We start from the raw sequence: 18,678 nt of genomic DNA, 5'->3' as shown, positions 1-18,678 counted from the left end.
ATCAAATTCACTTCCGCTGCCTCAGCCGGTGACTAGAATATAGAACTTACGCTTCGAACAAATGTGAAAATTGGAGCTTGAGTATGATCAAGACCAATGTATTCCTCTTCACGAAGATATTGACATGGATGATGTAAATTTGGGATATTTCTAACGGTTTAGGACTGTGCATTGTGATGATGCAGCCAAATTTCACTGTTGTGACAAAGGCAGCAAGCAGTGCCAAGATTCTTGCAGTTTTCTATGATGACGCACACTGTTCACTTATACGCTAGCGATACCATCAATTAACTGTATTGTTTATGTTACCGTTTCAGTTTTAATGAAAATAACCCATCGTGGCCTGTGCACTATGGCAGTCGTGGAAGAGTCGAGTACGTTCTATGGATCTAAATGCTAGATTATCAAATATTTTCATAGATTGGAACCTAATTTCAATCACTTTACCTTGTTTGGTATAATCAGGAAAGGATAAGATCTGGTTAAAATGGGAAACAAGCAATCCTGCTGTATTTACCATAGCCCTAAAGGTGGGCGAAAGTCAAAGAGAGAAGAGATTTACCAGCCAACTCAAGAGGAATCTCACATGTTGCCTCAGCCACAGAGCACAGCATCATTACCTGGTGTGCCACACATAAGTGAGAGGGAGCCAGAAGGTGAAGATCTCATTTGTATTCATATCTCAGTTAGGAATAGTATTATGCTTTGTTTGTTGTTGCTCGGTACAAAATAGGAGGAATGATACAAACGGTATCCCGAGAACATATGCTTGTCATTAGAAACTAATATGGAGTATAACATTAATTGCTAACTGTGTAGCCTGACTGATTGTGCATAATCATACCCTTTTTGTGTTTATTTTTGCTTTGGATATCCCACCAATGGTTTTACAAGCCCACATTCAATTATTTACATGTTACAGTGAGTGAGATCGCTGATATATTCTTGACTGCCAAATAGAAAATGTATGCATTCTATCAATCATCACCAATTTGTTGAATCTTGATTGTGAACCCTTGTTGTACAGCAAATTCTTCCTGTAAGGGATCATACTGATAGTTATATATGTCATCATTGACATAGCACTTGTTTGTACATAATCAACATTATACTGTTATAAAGAGGGATTGTCGTCTAAAAAGTACTACCTAAATATACTGTACAGTGATAAACCATCTCACTTGCTACAGAATGAAATTTTCAAGTGAAATGAAAATTTCACATCACAAAGTATTATATAGAAAATAAAGTATGGTCAGATTGAGTTCATATAAGTACCACACAAATGACTATACTGAAATGTAGATTATTGATGTTAATAGTGCTTTCAATTATGGGTGTATAATATCACTAGTATGCCGGTATATTGCAATGCGACTGTCAATAATACAACACTTGCGTATTGATTTTATCCGAAGAAGAATTAATATAATTATATTAATTATATCTACTATCTTGAGGTATTTGGATGGACTGGGTTGCTATCTAAACCATGCGGGGGCACGGGTGGCCCAGTCGTCTAAGGCGCCACGATTCGCTGTGCAGAGTTGTGTCCCTTGGGCACGCCAGAAACCTATGATTGTGGGTTCCAATCCCTGTTCGCCCTGATTATGTTTCTAGGTTTGTCAGCACCATACCCGTGCTCATGGGTTTCACCGAAGTGGTAAACGTCTGAGACCTGCATCACTTCGGGCTTTCCTCCCACATTAAGCTGACATGCCGCGATATGACTGGAATAGTGTTAAAAGCGGCGTTAAACCCAACTCACTCACTCACTCACTCACTCTAAACCATGCAAACAGAACTGTTAACTTAAACATTCCAGATTGATAACGTAATAGCTACTCTTGTTTATCCCCACAACTCATCTTGCAATCTGAAGTCTGGATTTTTTTAATTAAGAAGTACCATTTGAACAGTACAAATATATATAATTTGGGGCGCGATACATATTACATATGTATCGCAATACAGCTCTCCGTATTGCAATAATTGTAGTACAATTTATGTGCCAAAATGCCAACCCTTCTGGCCCTATTGTGACATTAAGGAACTTACATCTTAGAATCCATCTTCCCGAGGCAAGGGAGTTAACTGACTATAAGTCCAGTTTCCACCCTTGCCGAACTAGGCTGCAATTATGGAGTTTCGTTTTGGCTGGACTAACAAGTCTAATGTATAGTCCAATCAAAATCGGGTAACGAACTAGACATCTGGTTTGTAAACAACATGAATTTCAATGTACAGATTCGGTTGACTGTGACTGGGTGCCGCCATTTTGTTTGTAGCAAATATAAGTAATATGAGAGATGAAATCTGATTGGTCAATAGGAGGAACATAGAAGGGACATAACTCGTAATAGCCACTGGTGGCGCTATGATTGAGACTGGAAATTCGAGCCTAGTCCGGCAAGAGTGGAAACTGGACTTTTACAGTACAGCAGCAGACAACCAATTTTTGCAATAAATGCTTGCAAGTTTTTGGTTTGGTTTGGTTTGTTGTTTTACGCCGCACTCAGCAATATTCCAGCTATATGACGGCGGTCTGTAAATAATCGAGTCTGGACCAGACAATCCAGTGATTTACATCATGAACATCGATCCACGAAATTGGGATCGATGACATGCATCAACCAAGTCAGCGAGCCTGACCACCCGATCCCGTTAGTCACCTTTTACGACACGCATAGTCGCCTTTTACGGCAATCATGGGTTGCTAAAGACCTATTCTAGCCCGGATCTTCACGGGACTGCTTGCAAGTACCCTAATGGACTAAGTCAGGTGTTGTTCAAGTTACCAGGAAAAGGAAGGTTTCACTTGTATACATATAACTGGTCAATTAAAATACCAACTGATCGAGGAACTGATTTGTCTCTGGTACAGATCATTCCGACTGCAGTTGTACAGCTGATATTTTTGTTCCAAGTGAAAGCATTCTTCACTCAAATAACAACTTGGTTAATAATGTTAACTGTTTTTTCTTTTGTTTTATCTATAGTCCCGATAAACCATCTTGTCAACCCACTTTTATCATTGTTACATATGAACATGCAATGTAAAATGTTTCAGTGTAATGACAAAACTGCTAAGAAAGTACTACTTTCACAAATTTTAGTTCTTCTTTTAGGTATATGTTACAAAACGCAAATGGTGAAGTTATGTCAGGTTACTTAACATGTTAATGCTAACTCAGCTTTGATTTTGCTCACCTGTGAATATACCATGCCCATGGGAGGTTAATGGTTTACATTTCAGCCTGGAAATAATTATGGCTTGCATGTGCAGAGCTCTCTCTCTCTCCCCACCTACCCTTCCCACACACACACTGCACTCCATATTACTTTGACTAGTCACTAAAGTGCTATGAACATGATAAAGTTAGATTAGTATTGGAGTTAACAAATATGTAATTATTGAGACGCATGGTGCAAAGAAGTTCACTACTTATCATCTGGTAAAACAGGTGTCCTAGTCGTCTAAGGCGCTGCAATTCACTGTGCAAAGTTGCGTCTCTTGGACATGCCAGAACCCTGTGATTGTGGGTTTCTAATCCCAGTTCATCACGATCAGAAACTAGGTTTGTCAGCACCGTACCCATGCTCGTGGGTTTCACAAAAGTGGTAAACATTTGAGACCTGCATCACTTCAGGCTTTCCTCCCACACACTATGATATAACTGGAATACTGTTAAAAGTAGCGTTCAACTCAGCTCACTCACTCACTCAGTTATCATCTTATAGTGGTGACAATAAAAACAATAAGTCACTATCTGTGGTGTAATAATTGTAATGAATATATTTTCCTATCTAATCATGATGTGTAATTTCTTTTCCAGAAATCGATGCCGACCCATCCAACAATCCTATTGCCAGACCCCTCTTCTCAACACGCTCTGAACATGAAGTCCAGAAAAGTGAGCATTGTTAATGTTGTTGTCAAACCTGCATCCTTCCTCACTCAGGAAAACACATGAGTGGCCCACTGGTCCAACTCAACAAAGCTCATTAACAGTTACATCCCCTTAGCTGCCAGGATGTCCTATTTGAGGGTGAATCCCAGATTTGTGTCAGTTATGAGCCTTGGCAGTGTACCCATTTTCGTAATGACAAGAAAATAACATTTTGCTTTGCTTTGAGGTTAAACATTGATATTAAGAGACTTAATCTCGAACCAAAGTGAAATGTTGCACATTATGTTGAAAGAATTGAAACCGGGGAAATTTCAAACATTTTGTTAATTGTTCAAAGTTAAGACTGACAAAAATTGGATGGATTGGTAATTTTTAGAGTTGCCAGTTGACCGGGACTGGCAGTTTCAAATGCCAGCAGGAACACTGCTTGGTCTGTGAACACTGTGCTAGTGGGTTTCACCCAGGTGGTATATGTCACCACTCACCAACCATGCTCCCTCTGGGTAATAACCAGATGTGTTTATGTTATCTGCTTATTCCCACATTGTACATGATATGCTATTCAGGCTTACATTTAAGAAATGGTCTCTAGCATGTCAAAGTCTGTGGTGTACTTTGTATTGCTGCTTTCTTGTCCTATACCATGTTCACCATTGTGGCCAGGGGCTGAAAATTGTTCACAAGTCTGAGAAGTTGTTGATTGCTGATATTAGACCTGGGGATTCAGTAATGTTCACAAGTCAGGCAAGGATATTGCCATTTTGTGCTTTTTAATCTGATGTAGGGCTGGGACGTGTAAATCGGGTACCCGGGTTGGGTGGGTACTAACTAGGACCTGGGTACCCACTGGACTACCCGGACCTGTGGTTAGTCACGTGATATATTGTTTAATGACAAAAGTTATCTTAAACTCTATGGTTATACTTCAAGTCACAAATGTTCACATTTCTTTCTGACTATGCACCCATTCCTTCTGACTTTTCATATATTTGAATAAAGATAGAACTTGAGTCAACTTCAGTGTATGCATGACCAGATTGTTTAAAACTTCTATCTTAATACGTTTTGCCAGTGCTATGGTAACAAATTCTCTTGAGACCTACAGTGTTTTCTTCACTGATCCAAGTCGTGTCTTCAGGAGTTGAAAATAGCGACTACACTGCAATTGAACTATATACATAAGATACATGTAAATGTCTGTATAATTCCATAAGTCCCGGTATGTTCTAGATAGCATCTGGAATATATGTGACATATGGGGGAAATATATGTGAATCATTAAGCAACGAGTTACTGTTCTTCTAGCTATATGGGGCGGTCGGGTAGCCTAGTGGTTTAAACGTTCACTCGTCATGCCGAAGACCCGGGTTCAATTCCCGACATGGGTACAATGTGTAAAGCCCATTTCTGGTGTCCCCCGCCATGACATTGCTGGAATATTGCTAAAATCGGCGTAAAACCATACTCACTCAATTCTTCTAGCTATGTGTCTTTGTACTTACATTGAACCCAGTCGCAAAAATGGCCACTAGAGGAGCACGAGTCGCTTTTGGTCTTGTCCCGGAATAACACGTGTTGGTCACAAATGCCTTGCACAGTGTTCTGACACGTGATGTTTCTGATATACTGTGGTTTTAAACCCAGCTCACCCACACACACTCACCGCCGTCTTATGGCTGGAATATTGCTGAGTGCAGCATTAAGCGACAAACAAACAAAAACTCACACATACTCTCACACATACTCACACACTCACTCGCACACTCACTCGCACACACTCACACTCACATAAACACACATATGCTCACTCACTCACACATACTCACATTCGCATATACCCACTCACAAAAACTCACTCACACATCTCACACATACTCACAAACACTCACACTCGCATATACCCACTCACAAAAACTAACTCACACATCTCACACATCCTCACACATACTCACAAACACTCACTCGCACATACTCACACTCCCATATACCCACTCACACAAACTCACTCACACATCTCACACATCCTCACACATACTCACAAACACTCACTCACATGTACTCACACTTGCGCACACTCTGGGATAATTTATCATTATGGTTATTATGTTTATGCTTCAATAGCTGTCATATCTTTGACCCTGTTAGTGTTATCATCTGCTCCAGGCCTGTTTCCTACATTACATTACTCAATGTTTTTCTCTCCAGATAATAAGATGAGGAGGAGAAGTCAGATCATCACATCAGAAGGCCACCATCATGTGGTAAGTAAAGTGTTGTTGTCACTGACATGCGCGAGCCTCACCACAACTCCGCATTAGTAAGTGGTGGTCCAGGGCAGTAAGCTAACCAGCGAGCATATATACTCACTAACACGCGGGAGCCTCACCACAACTCCTCATTAGTAAGTGGTGGTCCAGGGCAGTAAGCTAACCACTGAGCATGTATACTCACTGACACGCGGGAGCCTCGCCACAACTCCTCATTAGTTAGTTGTGATCAGGGCAGTAAGCTAACCAGCGAGCATATATACTCACTGACACGCGGGAGCCTCGCCACAACTCCGCATTAGTAAGTGGAGATCCAGGGCAGTAAGCTAACCAGCGAGCATATATACTCACTGACACGCGGGAGCCTCGCCATAACTCCTCATTAGTAAGTGGTGGTCCAGGGCAGTAAGCTAACCACTGAGCATATATACTCACTGACAAGCGGGAGCCTCGCCACAACTCCTCATTAGTAAGTGGTGGTCCAGGGCAGTAAGCTAACCACTGAGCATATATACTCACTGACACGCGGGAGCCTCGCCACAACTCCTCATTAGTAAGTTGTGATCAGGGCAGTAAGCTTCCCAGCGAGCATATATACTCACTGACACGCGGGAGCCTCGCCACAACTCTTTATTAGTAAGTGGTGGTCCAGGGCAGTAAGCTTTCCAGCGAGCATATATACTCACATTGGAAACATCTCCTCTTACTGTACATACTTCTCTATATGTTTCTATGGTTCACGTTTTTTTGGCGATGAGTTTATATATATATACAGGGTTCCCCCTAGACTCCAGTCACCTTGACTCAGCCTATGAATTTTACGGAGTCAAAAATAATTTTTGAGAGTCAAATGTTTTATTGTATGATTAATGAAATTTAAAGTGTTCACTGTTAATGTTACACTAAAAGTTAAGTATCTTTTAAATATTATATGTCTTTAGTTTAAGTTAACAAGTGCTAATTAATGTTCTCAGCTGATTGTACAACAGAGAAATAAAGGATATATGAATGAAAAACAAAGTTTGTTGGTTTTATCTTTTCACAATCTTTAATTACTTCACAGCTCATGAAACAATTAACAGTGACACTAATACAGGATGAATAAATAACATCAGTCTCAACTGTGAGACATAATTTTTAATCATGGATGGATATTAAAATACATTTCATGTCAGATTATAATCTAATACCACTAGCTCATTTACATCTTTTATCTAGTTATCTTGTATTATCTATCAACAGTGAAGTTGAACTCAAGACTTGTGAACACTGTAATATTTTCTGGTTGAATACAGTTTATTAGCAACAACAAACACACCAAAAGCTTTACATTTCGTATATACCATATTTATTCGTGTATAATACACACTCGTGTATAATACACACCCCTAATTATGGGCAATTAAATCCTGAAAAAAATATCTCTCGTGTATAATACGCACAGACTTTTCTTCAGTCTTATTTCAGACTGTCATGATCCGTCATTGGAAATAGCATAAGAAATCCGAATTGAATTACGCAAGTTAATCCTGTTGTTACACTATCTGGTAATAAAAATGTGTTCTCTGTATATCTGACCTTATGTTTGTCATCTATTTTATTAATTTTATTTAAAATTTCATTCAATAATGTTTACCTAAATTTCAGCAAAAAACATGTGTCCCTCCGATAACTTCTGTTTACCCCGTTCCATAGCTTGTGCTTAACCACATACTGTAACCGTGTTAAATCACATTATTCACCGCAACAAGGATAATATTTTCTTCTGTTTCATTTTTTACAAGTCTACACATCTAGATAAACATATGTCATGGTTAACTTTTAGTGAGAAATTATGCCGAAACATGAAAAACCTTGTCCATTTGCGGAATTTTCCTTTGTTTACATCACGTGCTGTCATCGAAGCCACATGGAGTGTGAGAGTTACGTTCACTTTGATGCATAAATATATTTTGAAACGACGATTAATTAAAAACTAGACGTAAATTTTAAGATGTTTGCATATATTGTCTTCAGAAAATGTTTATAAATTAAGTTCAGGTGAGTAGTTGTAATATTTTCATTCTAAAAATTATTTAGGTTTTGTGAAAACAGATCTAATAACTGCTCCAGTGTTACCTTACTTCCTGAAACAAACTGCTAAATCTTATTAGGTGTACTTCTCTTTAGAGCAAGACTCAATTAACTGGGTATGACTCATGAGAGTTTCACATAAACTGTTACTTGCAACAGCCTTGTGTTAGCCAGGCTGCATTGACCTTGCAGTATTTCATGCAATTTGGTGCAGTTAGCATTGTCCTACAAACCCTAATAGTACCAAGTATTGTGACCTTAGGTTGGCATCTTGTTACATCTCCCTGTTACAGGCTACAAGATGCAGATATTCAGTTGTAGAACTGGAACTATAGTGAATACTGTACAACAGTACGACTTGGCGTGCTGAGCATTACCCTGTTGGGCATACAATCAGGCATATAACTAGTCCCCAGTTGCAGATTCTTGGGAGCAAGATGCGACTGAAATGGTTCATGTGGTCTAACTTGGATGATTGCTTGTAATCGTACCCTGATGTTGCTCAAAATATAAATCATTGGTTTGTCTGACCCAGACAATTATTTGCAGGCCTCAATGATAAATGCTATTTTTTGCTGACCGCAGCATTAAACAACATTCACTCACTCACTGATGAAGTATCAACGTACTGTGATGGCATTGGTGATCCATGTGAGAATGCTGCAGCGATTAGATGTGCAGAGTTGCATCCCTTTGATTGCCAAATTCCCTGGATTATGGGTATCTTGCTAATGATTCTTGGTTTGTCTGCATCTCCCCCATGCAGATGGGTTTCATCAAAGTGATAAAATGACTTCAGATCTGTATCCCTGGGGGCTTTCCTCCTACATTAAACTGACATGCCTTGATGTAACGAAATCAAAGTGATGTTGAATCCAATTCACTCACAACAAGTTTGTTTGTTTTCAGGTAGATGAGTATGGACAACTGAAGAAATTCAGCTCGTGTTCCACGATATTCATCGATGACTCCACAGTGTCTCAACCCAATCTGAAGAACACAATCAAAGCAGTAGCACTTGCCATCTACTTCCACATACGGAACCGTGATCGAATCATGCCTCCTCACAATACAGAATCACATATACAGGATATATTTGATGAGAAAAAACACCCTTTGTCTGCAAGTGTTATTTTGGGGAGCATATTTTAAGACTTGATTGTAGTTTGAATAAAACTGAAGGTATAAGGATATGTTTCCAACAGCAAGAAAAGTTTTTATGTATTCAGAATTTTGTGTGTAAATTTTACAATGTTCAGTATTTTAACCTAACAATTGTGAGGCCTGTTAGAGTATTGAAACACCTTGATCGTAAACTCCATGAGCTTGACCTTTCAGAAGGAACCTGTCCCAGACGACTACAACAAGAGGGATCCTGAGCACAAGACTATATATCGCTTTGTTAGGAACCTTTTCAGTGCTGCCCAGCTCACAGCAGAATGTGCAATAGTTACCTTAGTGAGTACATGACATGATTGTAGTAAAACAAATATACATATTCTCCTTCCAAATTATGGATGGGTTGTTGAAATGGTACTTAGTTATCATGCAAAGTAAGTTGGAAAGGGCAGAATGAAATTCAGTTGTATTTCTTTTCTGAATAGAAATGTTTTAATTTAAGCATGCATGCTGCAATTTAATGATTTCCGTGATTCTAACAGCCATATGGTTTTGTGTCTCATGGGACATATTATTTCCATCCATTCTCAGTTTTGCAAGCATTCTAATCAGTATTTTGTGATTAGGAAACATTGTGGGCTTCACCAAGTTACATCAGCTGAAATGCTACTCAGAAGGGTGTTAAGCTCCCTCAATTAAACTTGCTGGTTGAAAACAGGCCATATTTTCATATTAGGGAAGCATGGCTGATCAATGGATCCAACCCATCCATCCCGAATTCAGCTACATAAACATGGTTACAGGGGTACTGATGAAGATGCTTGCTTCCAGTAACTGTGTCCCTTACCTGTTTATGGCTGCTGGGATTCACTGGTTTGGGGATTGAATCCCTTTTTGCCCTGATTGTGACCAGGCCTGAACTAAATGTATTGATCTATTTACTTGTCTGCAGGTGTATTTGGAAAGACTTTTAACATACGCTGAGATAGAGATTTCTCCAGCAACTTGGCGGAGGATTGTCCTCGGTGCCATCCTTCTTGCTTCAAAAGTGTGGGATGATCAGGCCGTGTGGAATGTGGATTTCTGTCAGATTCTCAAAGATGTCGCCGTTGAAGACATGTAAGTTGTCAATAAATTCAGTACATGATTGTGGATTTGAGTTGCTTCTCATGTAATTATATATGTATAATGAGTATGAACACCACATGTTTGGTCTGCATGTGAAACTGAAAAATCTTCTCTACAATTTGAAACATTTTGGAGCTCTGAAGCTTATAATGCTCATTATCAGAGAAACAGAATTTGTAGCAGTTTCAAAGTTGAATATATCTTTGTGTTGTGCGACAAGAAGTCAAAACTTGACATTCTAGTTACTGCAGATTGCTGGGATAGTTGTATAATCATCTATTTCTTCTTCCAGGAATGAACTAGAGCGGCAGTTTTTAGAGTTGTTACAGTTCAACATCAACGTACCCTCAAGTGTCTATGCCAAATACTACTTTGACCTTCGATCTCTTGCTGATGCTCATGATTTGGTCTTTCCCCTGGAGCCTCTCAGTAAAGACAGGGCGCTCAAGCTGGAGGTATGTTGTAGTCCCAGACAGGGCCCTCAAGCTGGAGGTATGTTGTAGTACAGTACTAGATAGGGCGCTCAAGCTGGAGGTATGTTGTAGTCCCAGACAGGGCCCTCAAGCTGGAGGTATGTTGTAGTACACTACTAGATAGGGCCCTCAAGCTGGAGGTATGTTGTAGTACACTACCAGACAGGGCCCTCAAAGCTGGAGGTATGTTGTAGTACACTACTAGATAGGGCCCTCAAGCTGGAGGTATGTTGTAGTACACTACTAGACAGGGCCCTCAAGCTGGAGGTATGTTGTAGTCCCAGACAGGGCCCTCAAGCTGGAGGTATGTTGTAGTACAGTACTAGATAGGGCGCTCAAGCTGGAGGTATGTTGTAGTCCCAGACAGGGCCCTCAAGCTGGAGGTATGTTGTAGTACACTACTAGATAGGGCCCTCAAGCTGGAGGTATGTTGTAGTACACTACCAGACAGGGCCCTCAAAGCTGGAGGTATGTTGTAGTACACTACTAGATAGGGCCCTCAAGCTGGAGGTATGTTGTAGTACACTACTAGACAGGGCCCTCAAGCTGGAGGTATGTTGTAGTCCCAGACAGGGCCCTCAAGCTGGAGGTATGTTGTAGTACAGTACTAGATAGAGCCCTCAAGCTGGAGGTATGTTGTAGTACAGTACTAGGCAGGGCCCTCAAGCTGGAGGTATGTTGTAGTACACTACTAGATAGGGCCCTCAAGCTGGAGGTATGTTGTAGTACACTACTAGACAGGGCCCTCAAGCTGGAGGTATGTTGTAGTCCCAGACAGGGCCCTCAAGCTGAAGGTATGTTGTAGTACACTACTAGATAGGGCCCTCAAAGCTGGAGGTATGTTGTAGTACACTACTAGATAGGGCCCTCAAGCTGGAGGTATGTTGTAGTCCCAGACAGGGCCCTCAAGCTGGAGGTATGTTGTAGTACACTACTAGATAGAGACCTCAAGCTGGAGGTATGTTGTAGTCCCAGACAGGGCCCTCAAGCTGGAGGCATGTTGTAGTACACTACTAGATAGGGCCCTCAAGCTGGAGGTATGTTGTAGTACAGTACTAGACAGGGCCCTCAAGCTGGAGGTATGTTGTAGTACAGTACTAGATAGGGCCCTCAAGCTGGAGGTATGTTGTAGTACAGTACTAGACAGGGCCCTCAAGCTGGAGGTATGTTGTAGTCCCAGACAGGGCCCTCAAGCTGGAGGTATGTTGTAGTACAGTACTAGATAGAGCCCTCAAGCTCGAGGTATGTTGTAGTACAGTACTAGATAGGGCCCTCAAGCTGAAGGTATGTTGTAGTACAGTACTAGACAGGGCCCTCAAGCTGGAGGTATGTTGTAGTCCCAGACAGGGCCCTCAAGCTGGAGGTATGTTGTAGTACAGTACTAGACAGGGCCCTCAAGCTGAAGGTATGTTGTAGTACACTACTAGATAGGGCCCTCAAGCTGAAGGTATGTTGTAGTACAGTACTAGACAGGGCCCTCAAGCTGGAGGTATGTTGTAGTACAGTACTAGACAGGGCCCTCAAGCTGGAGGTATGTTGTAGTACAGTACTAGACAGGGCCCTCAAGCTGAAGGTATGTTGTAGTACAGTACTAGACAGGGCCCTCAAGCTGGAGGTATGTTGTAGTCCAAGACAGGGCCCTGAAGCTGGAGGTATGTTGTAGTACAGTACTAGATAGAGCCCTCAAGCTGGAGGTATGTTGTAGTACAGTACTAGATAGGGCCCTCAAGCTGGAGGTATGTTGTTGTCCCAGACAGGGCCCTGAAGCTGGAGGTATGTTGTAGTACACTACTAGACAGGGCCCTCAAGCTGGAGGTATGTTGTAGTACAGTACTAGACAGGGCCCTCAAGCTGGAGGTATGTTGTAGTACACTACTAGATAGGGCCCTCAAGCTGGAGGTATGTTGTAGTACACTACTAGACAGGGCCCTCAAGCTGGAGGTATGTTGTAGTACAGTACTAGGCAGAGCCCTCAAGCTGGAGGTATGTTGTTGTCCCAGACAGGGCCCTCAAGCTGAAGGTATGTTGTAGTACACTACTAGACAGGGCCCTCAAGCTGGAGGTATGTTGTAGTACAGTACTAGATAGGGCCCTCAAGCTGAAGGTATGTTGTAGTACAGTACTAGACAGGGCCCTCAAGCTGGAGGTATGTTGTAGTCCCAGACAGGGCCCTCAAGCTGGAGGTATGTTGTAGTACAGTACTAGACAGGGCCCTCAAGCTGGAGGTATGTTGTAGTACACTACTAAATAGGGCCCTCAAGCTGGAGGTATGTTGTAGTCCCAGACAGGGCCCTCAAGCTGGAGGTATGTTGTAGTACAGTACTAGGCAGAGCCCTCAAGCTGGAGGTATGTTGTAGTGCAATACTAGATAGGGCCCTGAAGCTGGAGGTATGTTGTAGTACACTACTACACAGGGCCCTCAAGCTGGAGGTATGTTGTAGTACAGTACTAGACAGGGCCCTGAAGCTGGAGGTATGTTGTAGTACAGTACTAGACAGAGCCCTCAAGCTGGAGGTATGTTGTAGTACACTACTAGATAGGGCCCTCAAGCTGAAGGTATGTTGTAGTACAGTACTAGACAGGGCCCTGAAGCTGGAGGTATGTTGTAGTACAGTACTAGGCAGAGCCCTCAAGCTGGAGGTATGTTGTAGTACAGTACTAGACAGGGCCCTCAAGCTGAAGGTATGTTGTAGTACTAGACAGAGCCCTCAAGCTGGAGGTATGTTGTATACTAGCCACATAAAGAAACTGTGCACGGAGAAAATATAGATACAAGGGCACACCGTCCAGATATGAAAGATAGGTTTGAACACAGCAATTATTGGAGACATTCAAATGCTCATGCACGTGCCATGCCATATGACGTCATTGATGGGGGCCTATGGACGTGCAACGTGTTACTGAATGTGCGTCCTGTGCAGCTGTACACAGCATGCGCAACTCAAAATTCGCTGTCACTTTGGAAAGCATGATCTGTGGTCATTCAAAAATTCAAAACTTCTCAGGCGCAGACACACGCATATCACAAGCAAATCATGCCAAGATGCACAGCGTCATGAAGCCATTGGAATGATCTGAGCGGGAATGAGGCAACAACAGGTGGCAACACATTTCCAATACCATCGTAACACGACGTTGCTGACCACCCACGTTCAGGACGTCCCCGAGTAACGACGCCAAGACAGGACAGATGGATTCGAGTTACACATCTCAGACACAGGTTCCAAACGGCAGTAATGACGTCCCAGACAATTCCTGGACTGCGCCGTATCCATCCCAACACTGTCAGGAATCGTTTACGTCAGTACGGGATTCGACCACGACGCCCTGCCATACATCCCATCCTGACACACCGTCATCGAATCAACCGTCTAAGATGGTGTCGAAATCATGTTCGCCAACCTCGAATATGGTGGAGAAATGTTGTCTTTACAGATGAATCGAGGTTCAACATTTCCCACAGTGACGGGCGCCAACGTGTCTACCGGCGTTTGGGAGAACGTTATGCATGCAACTGTATTGTGGAGAGGAATCGTTTTGGAGGTGGCTCTGTGATGATTTGGGGTGGGATAACACCACCCCTTTGGTGGTTGTTCAGAGCAATCTCACCGGTGTTGGCTACAGAGATCAGATTCTGAGGCCTGTGGTCTTTCCTTTCTTGCAACGTCATGGCCCGGGATTGACATTTCAACAGGACACCGCTCGTCCTCACACGGCTAGGGTTGCAATGGATTTCCTTCACCATAACAATGTCATGTTACTGCCATGACCTGCAATTTCTCCAGATCTCTCCCCAATAGAGCATGTGTGGGATGAAATGGAGCGCTGTCTGCGTCGTCTTCCACATCCTCCAGATAACGTCCGTGACTTGGCACAGGATTTGAGGAGGATATGGCAGGCCATTCCCCAGGCCTTCCATGCCCATTTGGTGGACTCCATGCGTCGCCGATGCACTGCTGTGATTCACGCACAGGGTGGTCATACCCGTTATTGACTTTGTGACTTTGTTGTTTGACCCCCTACTCCATTTTGATCTTCTGACGTCATCGTAACAGATGTTGTTCAGGTCCAGTTGACATTTTCTTATGGTCCGATCATTCAGCTGCTACAGCTTCTGCATCATTTTGTTCTTGCTGTGTTGTATTTCAATCCAGAATATATTTTCTCTGTGCACAGTTTCTTTATGTGGCTAGTATAGTACACTACTAGATAGGGCCCTCAAGCTGGAGGTATGTTGTAGTACTAGGCAGGGCCCTATGTTGATGGAGGTCAACAGTAGTTGGAGGTAGACTAATGATAAACTAGAAGTCCTACTTGTATTCTATACTGTTACTGTTTCATAAAGTGTGGTCTGTGGGCCAGTTGGATTTAACAGAGATATTTATCTCTGATAGTTCTTAGTTAAATGCGGAGATGGACTAATGTATTGTCTTTTGGTGCTGACTAAGGGATTTATAATTTTCAAATGCCAAAGGAACGTATTTGTTAGTTAAGTGGCAAAAGTGAGCTGGAAACTTTGTTGGTTTGATTTTAATGATACTGTCTATGGAATGTTCCTACACTGTAATATAGGTACTTGTACTATCTAGACAAGTTTACCAGAACTAATTACTGAATATCCACGATATTGACTACATTATAAAAATATAAAACACTTCCTGTGGTCGACATGCTTGGCTATAAATCATTTGAGGTAATCTGTTAAACATTAGGATGATTATGGTGAGCTGTTGTTTATGTGCAGAATGCACCCAAGCGTCATCAAATGCTAAGATCATGAAGAAAATCCATAGCCATAGATGTTAACTTGAAGTTTCCTTCTTGTGATGTGATGTCACATAAAATACTCATAAACATCATTGGGGCAAAATCATAAAGTAGACACAATTTATGGATAGCGACTCCTTTAAAATGCTGTTATGGCTTATGTTCTGTTGTCAAATGCTGTCAACTTTAATAGGTTTTTTACCAAAACATTGCTATAACAGTATATTAAAGAAGTCGATATTCTTTAATTTTGTATCCTGTCTTATCTGTCAATATCTAAGAAATGCCTGTCAAACAATTCATGATGTTTGGGACACTGAAACACCTGAGGAAGCGATGGGCTGTATGATGGAGTTGAGATGCTGATGGTGATGTACGGCTGTTGTGGTGGGAGGAAGCAGTATTCCTGGGCAGAGAAAGTGACATGTCTTCTCTATTTCAGGCCATGTGCAGTGTGTGCGAAGACAAGGTGCGTGCCTGGCAGAAGACGGGGAAGATCCACCGAACTGCTAGTCTAGATGGCTTATCTGTATCAAATAGAGGCAGCAAGGCTATCCTCTCTTGATCACCAATGTGATTGCTTAGTCGTAAACAAATTTCGATTGGTCAATCAGGATGATTGACAGGTGACAATCATCATTAATGTCTAAATGTTTCTGCCCACAGGCTTTGTATATGTAACTTATCACTTGGCAGGTAGTTCATTTGCAGTGGAATGCACATGCAACATACAAAGATACTGGTAGTGAATCGTAGGCATGATTAGATATGAGCAAGGACCACAATGAAATGTACATGATATATATTACGTATTGTAAGTTGCTTCCAGAAATCTTGAATTTGAACAAATTTTATGGAGGATATTGCTCAGTGTTAACAGGTGTTTTTGTTTGATCAGTGTTTTCGTTGTTGATATCACAGGTAGTGGTTGTTCCACTGACAGGTAATCACTGAGTATTAATGTATGCCAAAAACATTGGAATTTGTTGACACAGCCGATGGAAGAAGTGTTTGGGTGAATGAGAGAGGTTAGGCATGCACTCATGGAATCATGTAGAAAGTATTAGGATCATATATCTCTATATATTCCCACCCCATCAGTCAGAAGCTTCTAGTCTTGATGTGTGATCAAAATGGTAAATCAACATAGCTCCTAGCTATACAGGAACCAAGCAAGAGTGTCTCATCAGCTGAATGGAGTTAAGGCCTTTACTCTTTTATTTATTTGTTTGCAGATTTACACATTTTCATTGGTAATTTTTTGTGAATTGTGACATAAATTTTAATGTTTTTATAAATTTACATGGCAAAGATTCAGACACTGCTTGGAGTGCCAGTGAAGCTACATATAGTATTTGTTGTGGCTACATGTCAGGCTTTGATCAAACTTTTACATGTGATTGAGCATGAAATACCTATGACAAGCTTACTAAAAAACAATTGCCCTCCCAAAGTGTATGTTATTTCAAGGACATTTCTCCCCAAATACTTGTGTATTTATTGTGACATAAATGAGTACAAAATTTCAAAATTAATTATATATGAAAACCTGAACCTAGTAATAAGAAAGAACCCTAACTTCACATTGAATGCTGTGGTAAATAGTGTGTCATCCTTTTGTTTTTTAGTTGAGCCATCTGGCTGTACATTGATATCAGATTACTTTAGGCAACACATTTTTTTTTCATTTCACAGGCACGCTGCCCCTAGTGAAAAGCTTTCTTAGTCAGTCTAAGAAATAAATTAAACATAAAAATATGTATACCCTCTTTTACAATACAAAATGTTATATATAAATTATGTGTCTACATCACTATCAGTGATTCAAGAGGCCACCTGCAGTTTTAACTCCATGGCAGAATGACTTTCATATAAGTAAGTAAGTAAGTAAATAAGTAAATAAATAAATGACATATATTTTTATATATATATCGACTGACCCTGTGTGGAAAAGCTGGAATAAATCTGTGAAACATGAAAATAAAAAAGTATGCACTTATTGTGGAATAACCCAGTATTGCAAAATTCCTCTTCTGCAGCCTGGACTGTCTACAAGTGTAGCTGTGTAATTCACCTACTCTTTTCCAGACATGTATTAAGATCAAAGTCAACAGTGAAACCTGATTGACAGGACAGTAGAATATCACCTGGAACTCTTCATTTATTGCCCATAGTTTTTTAACTATATTTGTTTCGATGATACCTCAAGAATTACATAACTAGTGGACGTGTAATCAGACAGTCATTCGAGAATAAGTGTCACTAACATTTAAAGTTTTCCTTGCAACAGCTTTGGATAATTCATTACAGCTTTTATGTTTGAACATTATGTGGGAATTAGACCATTATTAATGTATAATTTGTTCTCTGGAAGTGGACAATCTTTGGTTATAACAGTATGTTTTTTTCCAAAAAAAAAGACCAGTGAAAATCTAGAGAAATGTAGCTTGAAGCATGTTGCATAAACCTGTTGCTAAATGTATCTCAATGCTGCTCTGGGCGGTTGGGTAGCATAATGGCTAAAGTGTTAGCTTGTCATGCCACAGGCCCGGTTTCAATTCCTCACATTGGTACAATGTGAGGAGCCCATTTCTGGTGTCCCCCGCTGTGATATTGCGGGAATATTGCTAGAACAGCTTAAAACCATACTCACTCACTCACTCACTTAATGTGGCTCTCCCTGTAGTATTGGTTTACATGTTAGGAATGTACCAGCTTTAGCAGAAACTTTTTGTGCCCATTTATTTCATCTGCAATTAAGTACCAAATTTCGATGTAGTTGGGTTATATTATGAAAAGGTTGCGATTCTTATAACCAAATTAGTCATTTATGGCCTTATGACTTTCTCACAGAAGTTCAATATCATACTGACTGCTAATGTGACAGCATGGTTCACTTTCAGTGCTGGAATAGGGATTGTTTTGGGACCAGATGTTTGT

General features: G+C 41.0%; 1 protein-coding gene across 1 annotated transcript; it reads left to right on the top strand.

Annotated features, from left to right (window-relative positions):
* LOC124132168 (cyclin-Y-like protein 1) lies at nt 1-17,597 on the top strand. The gene is made up of 8 exons (XM_046495920.2): nt 1-656; nt 3,837-3,914; nt 6,117-6,172; nt 9,161-9,373; nt 9,590-9,709; nt 10,323-10,489; nt 10,791-10,953; nt 16,181-17,597. Exons 1-8 carry the CDS (start codon nt 488-490, stop codon nt 16,301-16,303), a joined length of 1,089 nt encoding a protein of 362 aa, XP_046351876.1. The 5' UTR covers nt 1-487; the 3' UTR covers nt 16,304-17,597.
* Nucleotides 17,598-18,678: the final 1,081 nt, after the last annotated feature.

This window comes from Haliotis rufescens, unplaced genomic scaffold (assembly GCF_023055435.1).
Source record: "Haliotis rufescens isolate VD_foot unplaced genomic scaffold, xgHalRufe1.0.p SCAF_4, whole genome shotgun sequence".
Lineage (NCBI taxonomy): Eukaryota > Metazoa > Mollusca > Gastropoda > Lepetellida > Haliotidae > Haliotis > Haliotis rufescens.
Note: the sequence above shows the minus strand (reverse complement) of the source record. Positions and strands in the feature narration are given on the sequence as shown.

Excerpts from the sequence above, each read along its gene's own strand:
- LOC124132168 (XM_046495920.2), top strand. The coding sequence starts at position 488 with ATGGGAAACAAGCAATCCTGCTGTATTTACCATAGCCCTAAAGGTGGG. Across the intron at positions 9,710-10,322 it reads AATGTGCAATAGTTACCTTA|GTGTATTTGGAAAGACTTTT; the intron begins GTGAGTACATGA and ends ACTTGTCTGCAG. Across the intron at positions 10,490-10,790 it reads GATGTCGCCGTTGAAGACAT|GAATGAACTAGAGCGGCAGT; the intron begins GTAAGTTGTCAA and ends TTCTTCTTCCAG.